The following is an 18,402-nucleotide window of genomic DNA, read 5'->3' as shown; positions in this document are numbered from 1 at the left end:
GCTAGGGCGAAGGCCTAGGAGAGGCAGGACTGTTACCTTAGAGCTGGCCAGGATTAGAGAACAGTGCCTGGAACCCGGGGGAGGGGCACGGTGACCTTGGGCTGCCCACCTTCTACCCTTCCAGCACCCATACTGGCTCCCCCAACCTGTGGCTGGGCTGGGAGGAGGTCTTGGCCCCTACCAATCCCTTAAGGAAGGGGAAAGAGTTTGGGAAGGGGAGTCCTCCCTTCACCCCTGCCTCCCCCAGGTTGTGAGAGAGGAAGCCGGAATCCTGCCTGCTGAAGCCAGGAATAATTCTGGCTGAGATCCCAGGCCCGGCAGGGGCGCTGAGTCACGGTAGAGGGCAGAGTGGAGAGTGGACAGGAGACCCTAAGCTTGTCCAGTCAGTAAGGCAGAGGCTGAGGGGTGGCCTTTTCTTGGGAACTACATTCAAGTTGCAGCAAGAAGGACAGTGGTCTGAATTTGACGGGGACAAATGGAAGGGAGATAGGACACATGAGTCCCTTTAGGTCTGGCTCAGGGGAGCTAGACTTCATTTCAAGGGGTCTAGGTTCTGGGCAGTTGAGAAGGAGGCTATTTGGGGTCACCAAGGCTCCCCTTTCTTCCCAAAGCTCTAACACTGCCACCTTCTGCCGGCTAGGAGAGAGCTGTGTCTTCTGAGGCTAGAGCTGGAATGCAGTGAGACCAGACTGCCTAGGTCCTCCCCCACTTCTTCTCCTGACCTTGGGGTGTGGCTCCCACTCTCTCCCAGTGTCCTCAGGGTTAATAACTATGTGCCACCAGATAGAGAGTTAAAGGGCTGCTGAATTGGCTTCTTGTAAAGGGAATCCCCTAAATGTCCCTCGTTTTGGTCACTGGCCTCCCTCCCTCCCCCTTCAGGACATTCTACTATCTTCTTAGGCCATCCCTCCCTCCTCCAGGGACTACTTCTTTTGCTCTATCCCCAAGCCCCACCCCTGCATTTTTGTGACAACACCGGAATGATTTCTAGAGAGAGAGGCCAGGAAGAAGGAAAGTGGCACTTGGCAGGAGACCTTGCAGGGGGCGGCTGGTGAGGAAGCCAGCCGCCCATTGTCCAGGACCCCAGTGCCCTGGCCTCCGGCCTCAGGCTTCTCCTGCCTCTGTACAATGCCACGTTGATACGCCCAGCAGCTGTGACTCAGGCCTGGCCCCCTGCCAGGCCCAGCGCTTCTACTGGAGTTGCGTCTGAACATGTCAACAGGCTTCCTATCCCTCTCTCAGCACCAGTTCTCCCCACTTCAGCCCCTCCCTCTGCCTGGAATTAAAACCTGGCTTTGTCTTAGGGAAGGACAGCTGGGAGCCTAGTGGCTCTGGTAGGGGATCTGAGAGGCCTCAGACCCTAGGCATATTTGTCTGTTTGGCAGGTGTCACGCCCAAGGGAAGCGTGTGGAAGCAGAGCGATGCCTGCTGTGGGTGCACATGCCCGTGTGAGGAAGTCGGGGTGTTTCATCCTGGGGCACCTGTGGGCTTTTGAGGTGTATGATATTCAGAACTTCACAGGTTGGGGTTTCGGGAAGGCTCAAGGGGCTGCTAAGTCCCTGGAACAGCTGCCCCCCTCAGTTCCTCTCTCTCTCTCTTTTTTTTTTTGAGATGGAGTCTCGCTCTGTTGCCCAGGCTAGAATGCAGTGGCGTGATCTTGGCTCACTGCAAACTCCGCCTCCTGGGTTCAAGTGATTCTCCTGCCTCAGCCTCCCAAGTAGCTGGGACTATAGGTGCCCGCCACCATGCCTGGCTAATTTTTGTATTTTTAGTAGAAATGGGGTTTCACCATGCTGGCCAGGATGGTCTCAAACTCCTGACTTCGTGATCCACCTACCTTGGCCTCCCAAAGTGCTGGGATTACAGGCGTGAGCCACCGCGCCCAGCCTCAGTTCCTCTCTTTAAGGTCTTCTTTCCAGAGAGGGATAGCACCTCAAATGCCAGGGAGGGGAAGTCTCCACATCCTGCCCTTACCCGAGTTGTGGCAGACCCACAGACTAGCCAAGAAACCAAGCAGTGGTTACTTTGCCGGGTTGGGGGGGTTGGGGGCTATCAAACCTCATGACTGGCCGCACACAAAGGTGTGGGTATGTGTATATTTGAGGGTGGGTGGGAGTGGCACTTTCACTAGGCCTCCGTATCACTCTCTGACTGGGGTATCTCCCAGCAAGCGAGACAGAGGCAGACACGCTTCCCAGACTGTCTTACTGGGTCTCTCTGTGTTATTCTCTGCAGTGTCTGTGTGTATTGTGCCATTTTCTATGTTTTGCACCAATCTGCTGTGAGTGTCCTCAGGTGACCTGGGGGCAGGTTTTTAGTGCCTGAGCCTACCCGTCTCCAGGCTTTAGTTTCCCCTTGTAAAAGTATAGGAGTTGGTTCAGGAGAAGGTTCCTCTAGAAGCCTTGAGCCTGTGAACCGTCTAGTCTCCGGGTATTTGGGGGACACACAGAAAAAGCCCCACGACCCAACAGGTAGAACACTGGCTGAAATCAGCAGGGCAGAGCTGAGACAGGCTCAAGTAGGCTGAGGGGTAGGGAGGTTTTGGGTGAATGGGAGGGAGGGACAGAGAGAAGGAGGATATATTGCAGTAGGAGGAGTTGCTGGAACAAAAGGAGGGGTGGTAGGAGTGGCTTGGGGTGGCAGCAGAAGATGCCCTGTCACATGGCAGGAAGTCAGCCTGGGCAGAGGTCTGGGTGTCCAGGAGGGGCTGGGTGTGGTGGCTCACACCTGTAATCCCAGGACTTTGGGAGGCTGATGCAGGAGGATCACGTAAGGTCAGGAGTTCAAGACCAGCCTGGCCAACATGGCGAAACCCTATCTCTACTAAAAATGCCAAAAATTAGCTGGGTGTGGTGGCAGGCGCCTGTAATACCAGCTACTCTGGAGGCTGAGGCACAAGAATTGCTTGAACCTGGGAGGTGGAGGTTGCAGGGAGCCGAGATCGCGCCACTGTACTCTAGCCTGGGCAACACAGCGAGACTCTGTCTCAAAAATAATAATAATAGGGGCTGGGCGTGGTGGCTCATGACTGTAATCCCAGCATTTTGGGAGGTGGAGGCGGGCGGATCACCTGAGGTCAGGAGTTTGAGACCAGCCTGGCCAACATGGCAAAACTCCGTCTCTACTAAAAATAGAAAAATTAGCTAGGCATGGTGGTGCAGGCCTGTAATCCAGCTACTCGGGAGGCTGAGAAGCAGGAGAATCACTTGAACCTGGGAGGCGAAGGTTGCAGTGAGATCACCTGGCTGATAGAATGAGACTCCATCTCAAAATAATAATAATAGTAATAATAATAAATGAAAATTTTTAAAATTAAAAAATTAAAAATTTTAAATTAAAATTAAACAAATTAGATGCCCAGGAGGATACAGGAGAGCATTTGCCACCAGGCGGACTCCCTGTACCCACCCGGCCACAGGGGGCGACGTTCCTGGGAGACAGGAAATGCCCAGGGGCTGGGAGACCCTCTGCTCTTCTGCTCCCTTCCTGTGTGCTGCCTGGCGATGGGGAACTCTGAGGGCTGGTGAGCAGGGCTGCCGAGGAATGGGTCTAAGGAGTCCCTGCAGGGCTGGGCCAGCTCCTCCACCTCCCCTTTGTCTTCCCCTCCCACTTGTTATTTTTAGCTACAGTGTCTGTCCCTCTTGCTTCTCCCCCAGATTGGGAGAGGAAACGGAGGCCTCTCCCTCTGGGCCTAGCATGTTGCCCCCAGCAACCGGGCCCAAACAGGCCTGTGGCCGGCCCTGGCTTCCATATCTGGCATCAGAGTTGGGCTGAGCAGGGTGACTCAGAGGGTGGGTCAGCGCCTGGCCCGGTGCCCACTCAGCCCCTTTGCTGTGCTGGTGCCTTTCTTCCCCAAACAGCCCCAAGGGCCCGGGCCTGCTGCAGCTGGGGAGCCCGACTTCCTTGTCCCACCAGGCACAGCCCTGCAGACCCCTGCCTTGGGTCACATTTGCAAGTGCCAACTCTCATTTCTACCTTATTCTTTTCCTCTCTGTTCCCCTCCCCACCCCCTCTCTTCCCTCTTTCTGAGATCAGATTTGCCAGTGATGGGAAGAGTTAGAAACAGGATGCCTAGCCCTTCTCGCCTCAAGAGGCCACTGGGATGCAGCCACTCCTGTGCTTGGGGAACCTGGAGGATGCAAGGGAAAGGACTGGCACTCTGCTGGCACAGCACCCGGCCTGGGGCAGGACACGGGCGAAGCCAGGGTCTCCCCTGTGAGCACTAGAGGATTTCCCGACCCCTGCCCGGGTATTGTGTGCCTGAGCATGAGTCACCTGAGGGGCCCAGGTTCCCACCCTTCCCAGCTCCTCTGGCCTGCCCCACCCTGTCCTCCCTGCCAACCCAGCACGGGGACGGCACTCAGCGTGTGCTCAGCTTTCCTGATGCCAACCCCCAGTGGAGTGGGCTGCACCACCACCCTGGGACCGAATGCCTGGCTAGGGTCTACTTTGGTCCCTGCTAGGTCTGAGGACCCCTCCTAGGAAGGAAATGGCACTTGGGGGCGGGGGCAGGGAGGAGGGAGGAGAGACACTGGGCTCTACTGTACCCCTAGTCATCTCTTGGGGTGTGCGTGTGGCTCCCTGGCCACAGAGCTCCCGAGGTCTGAGTCATGAGCCCATGGGTGATAGTGGCTTCTTCCCTGCAGATGGGAGCTCCCCGTGCCTAAGAAAACCACAAAGGTTCTTCCTTACTTCCCTCTCTGCTCGTGGTTTTTCTCATCTGCAGGGTGTGTCTTAGTCCTTTAATCTCCTCTCTTTGCAGTGCTAATCAAAACCTCCACCAGGGAAAGACAAATAACCCCCTTACTTTTTTTTTTTTTTTTTTTTTTGAGATGGAGTCTCGCTCTGTCACCCATGCTGTAGTGCAGTGGCACAATCTCAGCTCACTGCAACCTCCGCCTCCCGAGTTCAAGTGATCCTCCTACCTCAGCCTCCTCAGTAGCTGGGACTACAGGTGCACACCACCGTACCCAGCTAAATTTTTTTTTTTTTTTTTTTTTGAGATAGAGTCTCACTCCGTCACCCAGGCTGGAGTACAGTGGTACAATCTCAACTCACTACAATCTCCGCCTCCCAGGCTCAAGCAATTCTCGTGTCTCAGCCTCCCAAGTTGCTGGGACTACGGACATGCACCACCATGCCCGACTAATTTTTGTATTTTTGATAGAGTCAGAGTTTCACCATGCTGGCAGGCTGGTCTCGAACTCCTGGCCTCAAGTGATCCACCTGCCTCAGCCTCCCAAAGTGCTGGGATTACAGGTGTGAGCCACCGCACTCAGCCAGCCCCCTTACTTTCCTTGGAGACCATATACTGTGGCTTGTGCCAAAGTGGTACAGCATGGATTTCCAGCTCCCCTATCTACTTGCTGTGGGACCCTAGATATAGCTTTCTGTGCCTATTTCCTCAATTGCATAGGAATAGCACCTATCGCATAGGGTAGCTGTGAAGATGACGTGAGTTAACATAATATTTAGAGCAGTGCTTGGTACCTAATAAGCTCTATATAAGTGTTTGCTATTATATTATTATTATCACTGCCACCATCACTTTTGCAAGCAGCAGAAGGTGAAGAGGTTAGACTGAAGAAAAAACTTCTGTGCTTATCAGCCCATAAGCTCGCAGAGCACAGGGATCATGCATCTATGTTTTCCTCAGTCAGTGTCTGCCAGGCACTGGCAAGGAAAGGCTGTTACCAGGGGGAACTCCAGGAATTCCTCCTGGCACCTAAGGAGGCTGGGGAGACAGGACTAGGGAAGAGGTGCCCTTGAGACATCTTCTGAAATCATCCCATCGCCTTCCAGCTTCTTTCAGCTCAGGCTGGCTGGTCAGGGGAACGCTTTGTGCCATAGTGTCTGCCCTCTTCCTCCTCCTGGCTTCTCCATTCTCTCTGGAACTTGTGGCTTAGGAAAGCAGTGAGGTGGAGGAGGAGGAACCCTAGATCAGCAGCTAGAATTGACTGGAATGCTGCTGCTGGCTTTCGGTAATTGACACTGGGCCATTCACCTTCCTCCTTTGCACCTCAGTTTCCTCATCTATAAAAGGGAGAGGGTTGAGCTGAATCAACTCTAAGCTCCTAGTTCTCTAAATTCTGAGAGCCTCCTAGTACAGCCAGCAGCAGCCATTAGCCTTCAGGGTAGAGAGGCCTCTTCTGGGAAGCCCCAGCCAGCCTGGGAGTCAGCCCAAGGAGCTCGGAATCTAAGTTGCCCCAGTTGCTTCACTTTACCAGCGGTTTTTCTTCATTTTCCCTCCTCCCCCTGCAGCTGCTTCAGCTTCGGAAAAGTTCTGAAGTCATGGAAAGTTGGGGCTGTGCTCCCAGCCAGGGGCTAGGCCGGATGGCAGCCAAAACCTGAGCTGGGTTTTGACTTTATTTTTAGCTTTTCTGACTGAGACAGAGGAGGGAATACATTCTCTGGTTCTGGAAGGAGCTCTTTTTTGCAGGAGAAAGACACTTACATTAAACAACTTGTTCTGAGGTGTGGCCAGAGGCCTGGACTGAGCAAGTGTGCAGGCTGGGGGAGCTTCCTCTGGCTTCTCATGTCCTTCGCCTGCCCCTCTGAGTGTCACTCTATCCTCCTCCCTGCCTGGTGGGGGGAGGTGGGGGTGACTCCTTTTTTGGACTCTCCTAAGCAGAACACTGCCTGGGTCTCGTCCTCCAGAGCTTCTGCAAATCTAGCCTCCCCTATCCCTCTTCACAGTGAATTGCTGGGCCTCTTGGAGTTTAGGGCTTTTGTGGTAGAAGAAAAATGTTGGCAGGGCTGCTTTTCTCCTTTCCAGGATAGATTTTTCCTTCTGCCCACGCTTGGTTTTCCTTTTTTCCATCTGCTGTGGTGGGCTCACGCTTAAGCACTGATGAGTTACAGATGGCAGCTGGAACCAGGTCCTCTGGATCTTTCCCTCCGCTCCCTGGGTCTGCTGCTTTCTCTCACCCTATATTTGTGAAGCAGTTGTAACATCTAGAAAGTTCTTGGGTTCTCTGGAGGTTTTTAAGAAAATAGGACCTTTCTATTTCTCCAGTCCACTAGCAAAAATAATCGGGGGCCCAGAAAAGGTGAGGGAGGTGGCAGAGACAGCGCTGTTCAACTGGTTATAGCTAAAGCTTTACCCACTTTGAGGAGCAGGGAGGCTTAAAGCTGGGGCCCAGATGGACCTGGAGGCCTGGGATCCACATCTGGAACCAGATGCTGAGGCTGTGGTAGATGGGTAGGGCTCAGCCTTCTCCCAGGGCACGGATGAGGCAGGAGGGAGGGAGGCAGGGACCCCTCTGTTCAGTGCAGATCAGGGCACCCAGACTGGGTCCTGAGAAAGGAAAGGGTCAATATTGTGCCTGGTCATCCTTGTCTGAGGTCCCTCTGAGCTCTAACCAGACTTTCCTTCCCCACAGTCCCACATGTGTAAAAGGGACTAGGAGAGGTGACCAGTACCTTTGGGGCTCAGATCGAGAAGTGCTAGGGACATGTGGGCCATGAGCTTAGTTGTCAGGCTCCTCAGAGGGAGGGAAGCTTGGCCAAAGGGAAGTGAGTAGAGTCCAGGGAGAAGGCTAAGGCCCTGTGTGGGAAGGGGCAGGAGACAAAGGTACCCCTGTCTCTTTGGGAAAGAATGGGAGGAGAGAGAGGGAAAAGCATTCATATCACGGGGTAGAGCTCTGCCCTTGGCCCCAGGCACGTTCCTGAGCCCTGAGTCATGGGAAGGGTGGAGAAGCAGGAAGGGGGTTTTCAGGGACCTTGGGGAGGTGGGAGCCCAGCCCCAGAGGCAAGCAGATGCAAACCAACCTAATGCAAGGATGCCCTCTCCTGGTAGTTGCAGGCATAGCAGCGCCAGCCCCCATGGCTGACCTCCTGGGAGCCTGGCACTGTCTAGGCACACAGACTCCTTCTCTTAAATCCACTCTCCCCTCTCTTCTTTAGCAATACCAAGAAGGAGGGTGACCTGATAGCTGCTCAGGCTCGGCTGAAGGACCTGGAGGCTCTGCTGAACTCCAAGGAGGCCGCACTGAGCACTGCTCTCAGTGAGAAGCGCACGCTGGAGGGCGAGCTGCATGATCTGCGGGGCCAGGTGGCCAAGGTGAGGCCACCCTGCAGGGCCCACCCATGGCCCCACCTAACACATGTACACTCACTCTTCTACCTAGGCCCTCCCCCATGTGGTGCCTGGTCTGACCTGTCACCTGATTTCAGAGCCATTCACCTGTCCTAGAGTCATTTTACCCACTGAGGCCACATCTTATCCTAATTTGGCCGCCAATGGGATCTACCACAGTGAATTTAAAATAATCCAGGAGGCCGGGTGTGGTGGTTCACGCCTGTAATCCCAGCACTTTAGGAGGCCGAGGTGGGCGGATCATGAGGTCAGGAGATCGAGACCATCCTGACTAACATGGTGAAACCCCGTCTCTACTAAAAATACAAAAAATTAGCCGGGCATGGTGGCGGGCGCCTGTAGTCCCAGCTACTCGGGAGGCTGAGGCAGGAGAATGGTGTGAGCCTGCGAGGCAGAGCTTGCAGTGAGCTGAGATCATGCCACTGCACTCCAGCCTGGGCAACAGAGTGAGACTCCGTCTCAAAAAAAAAAAAATAATAATAATAATAAAAAAATCCAGGCCATGTGTGGTGGCTCACGCCTGTAATCCCAGCATTTTGGGAGGCCAAGGAGGCAGGATTGCTTGAGTCCAGGAGTTTGAGACCAGCCTGGGCAACACAGACCCCATCTCTAGAAAATAAAAATTTAAAGAAATTAGCTGGGCATGGTGGTGTGCACCTATAGTCCCAGCTACTTGGGAGGCTGAGGCAGGAGGATGGCTTGAACCTGAGGGGTCGAGGATACAGTGAGCTGTGATTGCACCACTGCACTCCAGCCTGGGTGACAGAGGGAAACCCTGTCTCTACATAAATAAATACATAAAATAAAATAATCCACAAGCCATTTCTACTTAACTTTGCAATGAACTGTACCTGGCCTTAGATCCCTCCCAGTTTGGCCCTCCTTTATACAAGGGCCTCCTATAGGCCCTTGTGATTTCTCTGGGGAAAAGGAGGACTGGAGTTGATCATCTATTGAGGCCATCAGAAGCGGATGGCTAATTACATATGTGACATGTGTTAATAATGCTTTGTGTATATAGAGTGGCCTTTACTTTCAAAACACTCTTCCCCAATTTATCATGTTAAAAGCTAAGAATTGGGCTGGGAGCAGTGGCTCACGCCTATAATCCCAGCACTTTTGGAGGCCAAGGTGGGTGGATCATTTGAGGTCAGGAGTTTGAGACCAGTCTGACCAACATGGTTAAACTCCGTCTCTACTAAAAATACAAAATTAGCCAGGCGTGGTGGCGCACACCTGTAGTCCCAACTACTTGTGAGGCTGAGGCAGGAAAATCATTTGAACCCAGGATCAGAGGTTGTGGTGAACTGAGATTGCACCATTGCACTCCAGCCTGGGCAACAAGAGCAAAACTCCGTCTCAAAAAAAATAAAAAATAGCCAGGCACGGTGGCTCATGCCTGTAATCCTAGCACTTTGGGAGGCAGAGGTGGGCAGATCACCTGAGGTTAGGAGTTCGAGACTAGCCTGGCCAACATGGTGAAACCCCATCTCTACTAAAAATACAAACATTAGCTAGGCATGGTGGCGGGCACCTGTAATCCCAGCTACTTGGGAGGCTGAGGCAGGAGAATCGCTTGAACCCGGGAGGTGGAGGTTGCAGTGAGCCAAGATCAGGTCACAGCACTCCAGCCTAGGCAACAGAGCGAGACTCCATCTCAAAAAAACATAAATAAAAATAAAAATAAATAATAAATAAAAGCTAAGAATCAAAGAAGCAGTTTATTCCTAATTTCACAGTCTCATCTGTTCATAGTGGGGCCAGGATTAGAGTCAGTGGCCAAGCTTCCATCCTGGGTTCTTACCCTTCCCAGGCCCTACCATCATAGTATACCAGGGAAAGACCTGGAGAAGCCAGCAGGTTGACCACCAAACCAAGGCTGGGCCACCTTCCTCCTGGGTCTGGTCTCCAGCCTCCCAGTTGTACCCTTCCCCCAGCCCTTCCTGGATGCACTGATCAGCCTGTGCTTCCTTGCCCTGTTTTTCTTTATAAATAGAGACATGTTCTCCTCTCTCTCTGTCTTTTTTTTTTTTGAGATGGAGTCTTACTCTGTCACCCAGGCTGGAGTGCAATGGCACGATCTCAGCTCACTGCAACCTCTGTCTCCCGGGTTCAAGCAATTCTCCTGCCTCAGCCTCCCGAGTAGCTGGGATTACAGGTGCCCACCACCACGCCCAGCTACTTTTTGGATTTTTAGTAGAGACAGGGTTTCACCATGTTGGTCAGGCTGGTCTTGAACTCCTGACCTTAGGTGTTCTGCCCGCCTCGGCCTCCCAAAGTGCTGGGATTACAGGCGTGAGCCACCACGCCTGGCAAGACGTGTTCTCTCTATGTTGTTGAGGCTGGTCTTGAACTCCTGGACGCAAGAGATCTTCCTGCCTCAGCCTCCCAATGTGCTGGGATTATAGGCATGAGCCACCACACTTAGCCCAGCCTGTGCTTTCTTAAATGAAAATCTAAGCATACGGCTGGGTGTGGTGGCTCACGCCTGTAATCCCAGCACTTTGGGAGGCCAAGGTGGGCAGATCACGAGGTCAGGAGATCGAGACCATCCTGGCCAACATGGTGAAACCCTGTCTCTACTAAAAATACAAAAATTAGCTGGGTGTGGTGGCCCATGTCTGTAGTCCCAGCTACTCGGGAGACTGAGGCAGGAGAATGGCATGAACCTGGGAGGCAGAGCTTGCAGTGAGCCGAGATAGTGCCACTGCACTCCAGCCTAGGTGACAGAGCGAGACTCCATCTCAAAAAAAAAATAAAAATAAAAAAAAGAAAATCTAAGCGTGGTGCTCCCCTGCTCAAACATCCTCAGGTTCTTTTCATGGCAGATAAGGGCATTTCTTCATGAGCCAGCCCCTGCCTACTGACCCAGCCACCTCTCCCATCCCTTCCCACCCCCTACTTCAGGCTTCAGCAGTACTGATCTTTCCAAAGACCCCAGAACACACATGCCTTCATACCTCTGTGCCTGTACATGCTTGTTTCTGCCCTTGAAATCATGACAGTAGCTCTCTGTAGGCCCCGCTAGCCTGCCCCTTGGGTCTTAGCCTCTTGGAGGCCTTCCCAGAGCCCCCCAAAAGTACCCCAGGCATACTTTGGTTCCTTCTCTCATGTCCCCTCAGTACTTTGCACATACCTCCTTTATAGCAGTTGCTATGTTGTGCCAGAGGAGGGAGTCCTGTGGCTGGGGGGCATATATCTTTTCTTTTTGAGACAGAGTCTAGCTGTGTCACCCAGGCTGGAGTGCAGTAGTGCGATCTCGGCTCACTGCAACCTCCACCTCCTGGATTCAAGCGATTCTTGTGCCTCAGCCTCCTAAGTAGCTGGGACTACAGGCGTGTGCCACCATCATGCCTGGCTACTTTTTTGTATTAGATATATCTTTTCTCTCTTAGCACAGTACCTACCAAGAGTGAGTGAGTAGATGTCCTGACCCCTGCAGGCATCCAAGGCCCTCCTTCCCTGGACCTGTTTCCACATGTGTGAAGGGGTGCACGGGCAGCAGCCCACCTCTCAGCTTCCTTCCAGTTCTTGTGTTCTGTGACCCCTTTTCCTCATCTCTGCCTGCTTCCTCACAGCTTGAGGCAGCCCTGGGTGAGGCCAAGAAGCAACTTCAGGATGAGATGCTGCGGCGGGTGGATGCTGAGAACAGGCTGCAGACCATGAAGGAGGAACTGGACTTCCAGAAGAACATCTACAGTGAGGTGGGGACTGTGCTTTGCAAGCCAGAGGGCTGGGGCTGGGTGATGACAGACTTGGGCTGGGCTAGGGGGGACCAGCTGTGTGCAGAGCTCGCCTTCCTGAGTCCCTTGCCCTAGTGGACAGGGAGTTGGGGGTGGCCAGCACTCAGCTCCCAGGTTAAAGTGGGGCTGGTAGTGGCTCATGGAGTAGGGCTGGGCAGGGAGCCCCGCCCCTGGGTCTTGGCCTCCCAGGAACTAATTCCGATTTTGGTTTCTGTGTCCTTCCTCCAACCCTTCCAGGAGCTGCGTGAGACCAAGCGCCGTCATGAGACCCGACTGGTGGAGATTGACAATGGGAAGCAGCGTGAGTTTGAGAGCCGGCTGGCGGATGCGCTGCAGGAACTGCGGGCCCAGCATGAGGACCAGGTGGAGCAGTATAAGAAGGAGCTGGAGAAGACTTATTCTGCCAAGGTGCTTGCTCTCGATTGGTTCCCTCACTGCCTCTGCCCTTGGCAGCCCTACCCTTACCCACGCTGGGCTATGCCTTCTGGGGATCAGGCAGATGGTGGCAGGGAGCTCAGGGTGGCCCAGGACCTGGGGCTGTAGCAGTGATGCCCAACTCAGGCCTGTGCCTCCACCCCTCCCAGTCACCACAGTCCTAACCCTTTGTCCTCCCCTCCAGCTGGACAATGCCAGGCAGTCTGCTGAGAGGAACAGCAACCTGGTGGGGGCCGCCCACGAGGAGCTGCAGCAGTCGCGTATCCGCATCGACAGCCTCTCTGCCCAGCTCAGCCAGCTCCAGAAGCAGGTGATACCCCACCTCACCCCTCTCTCCAGGGGCCTAGAGTCTGGGCAGGAGGCAGGCTGGAAGCCCAGGGTTGGGGGTGGGAGGTTCCTGAGGAGGAGAGGGATGAAAAGTGTCCCCAGAACCACAGAGAAGGGTCGCAGGATGTGGAGTCAGATGGCCTGTGTGCTGTTTCTGTACACTCTTACCTCACCTTCACTTCTCAGGGCTTTGGTTTTCCCATTCGAAAATGGAGGCTGTTCTTAATCTCCCTAACTCAGAGTTGCCATAGGACTCTGCAATGTGAGGTGTTAAAAGCATCAGTATTTTTCTAGTTGGCTGTGCCATTTGTGACAGGAGAAAAAGAGTCTAGCCTCAGAACGAGAGGTTTCAGTTAGACAAGGGGAAGGACTTCCCAGTTGCCAGCCAAGACTATGTTTAGAGCTTGTGATGTTCAGAGCTGGCTCTGATGAGGGCTCTGGGGAAGCTCTGATTGCAGATCCTGGAGAGAGTAGCCAGGTGTCTCCTACACCGACCCACGTCCCTCCTTCCCCATACTTAGGGCCCTTGGGAGCTCACCAAACCCTCCCACCCCCCTGCAGCTGGCAGCCAAGGAGGCGAAGCTTCGAGACCTGGAGGACTCACTGGCCCGTGAGCGGGACACCAGCCGGCGGCTGCTAGCGGAAAAGGAGCGGGAGATGGCTGAGATGCGGGCAAGGATGCAGCAGCAGCTGGACGAGTACCAGGAGCTTCTGGACATCAAGCTGGCCCTGGACATGGAGATCCACGCCTACCGCAAGCTCTTGGAGGGCGAGGAGGAGAGGTGGGCTGGGGAGATGTCGGGGAGGTGCTGGCAGTGTCCTCTGGCTGGCAACTGGCCTTGACTAGACCCCCACTTGGTCTCCCTCTCCCCAGGCTACGCCTGTCCCCCAGCCCTACCTCGCAGCGCAGCCGTGGCCGTGCTTCCTCTCACTCATCCCAGACACAGGGTGGGGGCAGCGTCACCAAAAAGCGCAAACTGGAGTCCACCGAGAGCCGCAGCAGCTTCTCACAGCACGCACGCACTAGCGGGCGCGTGGCCGTGGAGGAGGTGGACGAGGAGGGCAAGTTTGTCCGGCTGCGCAACAAGTCCAATGAGGTAGGCTCCTGCTCAGGGTCTAAGGGGATACAGCTGCAACAGGGAGAGAGTGGCAAGACAGAGGGATGGCATGTGGAGAGAGGAACATCCTTGCCCTCAGAGAGTGGACCAGGGTGAGCCTGTATATCTCCTCCACACTCTAGTTCCAGGCCTGGCTCCTGGACTCTTTGGCTGTGAGACCTTGAGCAGGTTATTTAACCTCTCAGAGCATCAGTTTCCTCATCTGTAAAATGGGGATGAATACTGATCCCTAAGTCTTTGAGTTGTCAGGAAGATGAAAGATAAGGTATCTGTGTGCCTGGTGCTGCGTATGTGTCCACAGATCATGGCTATTATCCCCGGGGGAAGGGCAGTGACAGGGGTGTGTGTAGATGGAAGGAGAGGCCTCAATTGCAGGCGGGCAGAGGGCTGGGCCTTTGAGCAAGATATACCCAAGAGCCTGGGTGAGCCTCCCCGACCTTCCTCTTCCCTATCTTCCCGGCAGGACCAGTCCATGGGCAATTGGCAGATCAAGCGCCAGAATGGAGATGATCCCTTGCTGACTTACCGGTTCCCACCAAAGTTCACCCTGAAGGCTGGGCAGGTGGTGACGGTGAGTGGCAGGGCGCTTGGGACTCTGGGGAAGCCTTGGGTGGCTATGGGAGCGCTGGGGTAAGTGTCCTTTTCTCCTCTCCAGATCTGGGCTGCAGGAGCTGGGGCCACCCACAGCCCCCCTACCGACCTGGTGTGGAAGGCACAGAACACCTGGGGCTGCGGGAACAGCCTGCGTACGGCTCTCATCAACTCCACTGGGGAAGTAAGTAGGCCTGGGCCTGGCTGCTTGCTGGATGGACGAGGCTCCCCCTGATGGCCAACATCGGAGCCAGCTGCCCCCAACCCAAGTTTGCCAATTCAGGGCCCCTTTCTAGAGCTCTCTGTTGCAGGCTCCAGACTTCTCCACCCAGTAGGCAAACCAAAAGATGCTTCCTCAACAGCACAAGGGGTGGAAGTTAGACAGTGAGGATTGTTAAAGGCAGAGCCATACTCCTACCCGGAGAGCTTGACAGTGTCCTCTGGGGTGGAAATGAGTTCCTTAGCTCCGTCACCACAGAGGACAGAGTAAGCAGCAGGCCGGACAAAGGGCAGGCCACAAGAAAAGTTGCAGGTGGTCACTGGGGTAGACATGCTGTACAACCCTTCCCTGGCCCTGACCCTTGGACCTGGTTCCATGTCCCCACCAGGAGGTGGCCATGCGCAAGCTGGTGCGCTCAGTGACTGTGGTTGAGGACGACGAGGATGAGGATGGAGATGACCTGCTCCATCACCACCACGTGAGTGGTAGCCGCCGCTGAGGCCGAGCCTGCACTGGGGCCACCCAGCCAGGCCTGGGGGCAGCCTCTTCCCAGCCTCCCCGTGCCAAAAATCTTTTCATTAAAGAATGTTTTGGAACTTTACTCGCTGGCCTGGCCTTTCTTCTCTCTCCTCCCTATACCTTGAACAGGGAACCCAGGTGTCTGGGTGCCCTACTCTGGTAAGGAAGGGAGTGGGAACTTTCTGATGCCATGGAATATTCCTGTGGGAGCAGTGGACAAGGGTCTGGATTTGTCTTCTGGGAAAGGGAGGGGAGGACAGACGTGGGGCATGCCCGCCCTGCCTCTCTCCCCCATTCTTGTTGCATGCATATCCTCTCATTTCCCTCATTTTTCCTGCAAGAATGTTCTCTCTCATTCCTGACCGCCCCTCCACTCCAATTAATAGTGCATGCCTGCTGCCCTACAAGCTTGCTCCTGTTCTCTCTTCTTTTCCTCTTAAGCTCAGAGTAGCTAGAACAGAGTCAGAGTCACCTCTCTGGTTCTCTGTCCCCAAGTCTTCCTGAGCCTTCTCCCATTTTATGTCTTCCCTCTCCTCCTCCGGGCCCCTGGCCTCCCAAACCCCCATTGCCCGCTGGCTCCTTAGGCACAGAACCACACCTTCCTGCCTGGCAGCTGGGAGCCTGCAAGAGCCTGGAGACTGGTTGGGCCTGAGTGGTCAGTCCCAGACTCGCCGTCCCGCCTGAGCCTTGTCTCCCTTCCCAGGGCTCCCACTGCAGCAGCTCGGGGGACCCCGCTGAGTACAACCTGCGCTCGCGCACCGTGCTGTGCGGGACCTGCGGGCAGCCTGCCGACAAGGCATCTGCCAGCGGCTCAGGAGCCCAGGTGGGCGGACCCATCTCCTCTGGCTCTTCTGCCTCCAGTGTCACGGTCACTCGCAGCTACCGCAGTGTGGGGGGCAGTGGGGGTGGCAGCTTCGGGGACAATCTGGTCACCCGCTCCTACCTCCTGGGCAACTCCAGCCCCCGAACCCAGGTGAGTTGTCTCTGCTTTGTCTCCAAATCCTGCAGGCGGGTCCCTGGTCATCAAGGGGTAGGATGAGGTGGCCTTGCAGGGGGGAGAGCCTGCCTTCTCTTCCGCAGCCCGGGGGAGTGGGAGCCTCCTCCCCACAGCCTGAGTCCTAGACAGCCCACCTCTGCATCCTGCCCCTCTTGTCTGAGCCCCAGACTGGAGGGCAGGGGCAGGGCTGGAGTGTGAGGGATGGGGGAGATGCTACCTCCCTTCTAGGGGCCAGGGGAGGGAGGGTCTGGGTCCAGGCCCTGCTGCTCACACCTCTCTCCTCTGTTTTCTCTCTTAGAGCCCCCAGAACTGCAGCATCATGTAATCTGGGACCTGCCAGGCAGGGGTGGGGGTGGAGGCTTCCTGCGTCCTCCTCACCTCATGCCCACCCCCTGCCCTGCACCTCATGGGAGGGGTCTTGAAGCCAAAGAAAAATAACCCTTTGGTTTTTTTCTTCTGTATTTTTTTTTCTAAGAGAAGTTATTTTCTACAGTGGTTTTATACTGAAGGAAAAACACAAGCAAAAAAAAAAAAAAGCATCTATCTCATCTATCTCAATCCTAATTTCTCCTCCCTTCCTTTTCCCTGCTTCCAGGAAACTCCACATCTGCCTTAAAACCAAAGAGGGCTTCCTCCAGAAGCCAAGGGAAAGGGGTGCTTTTATAGAGGCTAACTTCTGCTTTTCTGCCCTGGCTGCTGCCCCCACCCCGGGGACCCTGTGACATGGTGCCTGAGAGGCAGGCATGGAGGCTTCTCCGCCAGCCTCCTCTGGATGGCAGGCTCACTGCCAGGCCAGCCTCCGAGAGGGAGAGAGAGAGAGAGAGGACAGCTTGAGCCGGGCCCCTGGGCTTGGCCTGCTGTGATTCCACTACACCTGGCTGAGATTCCTCTGCCTGCCCCGCCCCCAGTCCCCACCCCTGCCCCCAGCCCCGGGGTGAGTCCATTCTCCCAGGTACCGGCTGCGCTTGCTTTTCTGTATTTTATTTAGACAAGAGATGGGAATGAGGTGGGAGGTGGAAGAAGGGAGAAGAAAGGTGAGTTTGAGCTGCCTTCCCTAGCTTTAGACCCTGGGTGGGCTCTGTGCAGTCACTGGAGGTTGAAGCCAAGTGGGGTGCTGGGAGGAGGGAGAGGGAGGTCACTGGAAAGGGGAGAGCCTGCTGGCACCCACCGTGGAGGAGGAAGGCAAGAGGGGGTGGAGGGGTGTGGCAGTGGTTTTGGCAAACACTAAAGAGCCCTTGCCTCCCCATTTCCCATCTGCACCCCTTCTCTCCTCCCCAAATCAATACACTAGTTGTTTCTACCCCTGGCTGCTGTGGTGTCTTTGTTGGTGGACGTCACTGTGTGTACTGAGGTGCAGACTCGTGGGCATGCGCGCGCGTACACACACGCGCGTGCACACACACACACACACACACACACACACACACAGAGCGCCGCACGGTCACTGCATCCTCCTGCTCATTGCTGCCCAGCCCTGCCCTGCTCCAGGGGAAACAATTAGAGATCAGAGCACTTTGGGTGCACATCTGGGCACTCGGTGGTGGCTGAGGGGGAAGGCTTTGATATAACCATCACCATCCACTGTACGGCTCTCTCCCAATGGAAGTCCTTCAGAGAAGCAGCGCCTGAAGGAGAGCATTTGCTAACTAACTTCCCTCGTCCACCAGCACTTACTGAGTGCTTTCTCTGTGCTGGGCCCTGAGCGAAGCATGAATATAAGACATATGATATGGACCCAGTCTGAGGGTGGTGACATATCAGGACGTAAGGACAAGGACACCCGGGGAGGAGGGAACAGAAGCTGCAGGAGAGGGCAGAGGAAAGGAGCAGTTAATGTCCCTTTGTGCCATGTTGTGCTCAGGTTGGGGGATTGGGAAATGAACAAGACAAGATGCCCACTGTCCTCAGAGAAATTACATCCCAGTGGGAGTCAGAAAATAGACTGCAGACAAAGGGATACGTTAGGCCAAGTAGGAGCCTCCGAGGGGGTTCCAACCTGGGGGCATGAGGTGCCCAGACTGAGGGGAGGGGCCCCAAGCAGGGAAAATGAGCTATAGAAGCCAGGCTTTCTCTGGCCCTTCCTAGTTTCCAAAGCATTTCTGCAGCATCTCATTTGGCCTTCGTACTGTCTTGAGAGGTAGGTATTGTCTCCCAGGCCTCTGGAACTCAGGCCACTCAGCTCGAAGGTGGCACAGATCCCAAGATTCTGGAAGTTTATTTATGTTCCCTGGGCAGAGTTGAGCCTACAGTCAAGAGTCAGTGAGAAACGGGCATGTCTGGCTGGGATCGTGGGAAAACATGTGAGAAAGCAAAATTACTGAGAGGAGAAGGGCCCCTGAGGTCATGCTGGACAC

At 54.9% G+C, this 18,402-nt stretch overlaps 1 protein-coding gene across 11 annotated transcripts in view; it reads left to right on the top strand.

The window, feature by feature from the left end:
* The window catches only part of LMNA (lamin A/C), a 57,485-nt gene extending 40,137 nt beyond the window's left edge, over positions 1-17,348 (top strand). For 6 of the 11 annotated variants that reach the window (XM_063694128.1, XM_063694119.1, XM_063694126.1 and 3 more), the window contains 11 exons: positions 7,906-8,062; positions 11,677-11,802; positions 12,079-12,249; positions 12,461-12,586; positions 13,165-13,385; positions 13,478-13,700; positions 14,185-14,292; positions 14,377-14,496; positions 14,921-15,010; positions 15,755-16,024; positions 16,347-17,348. In XM_063694128.1, the coding sequence (XP_063550198.1) occupies positions 7,906-8,062; positions 11,677-11,802; positions 12,079-12,249; positions 12,461-12,586; positions 13,165-13,385; positions 13,478-13,700; positions 14,185-14,292; positions 14,377-14,496; positions 14,921-15,010; positions 15,755-16,024; positions 16,347-16,373 (1,639 nt within the window). In that variant the 3' untranslated portion in view covers positions 16,374-17,348. Of the gene's footprint in view, positions 1-7,905; positions 8,063-11,676; positions 11,803-12,078; positions 12,250-12,460; positions 12,587-13,124; positions 13,386-13,477; positions 13,701-14,184; positions 14,293-14,376; positions 14,497-14,920 lie in introns of those variants that run through there. The other 5 variants (XM_063694131.1, XM_063694129.1, XM_055361823.2 and 2 more) reach the window with 3 other exon arrangements.
* The last annotated feature ends 1,054 nt before the right edge of the window (positions 17,349-18,402 follow it).

Source organism: Gorilla gorilla, chromosome 1, assembly GCF_029281585.2.
Source record: "Gorilla gorilla gorilla isolate KB3781 chromosome 1, NHGRI_mGorGor1-v2.1_pri, whole genome shotgun sequence".
Classification (NCBI taxonomy): Eukaryota; Metazoa; Chordata; class Mammalia; order Primates; family Hominidae; genus Gorilla; species Gorilla gorilla.
The sequence above is the reverse complement of the archived record's forward strand: the minus strand, read 5'-3'. Positions and strand labels throughout refer to the sequence as shown.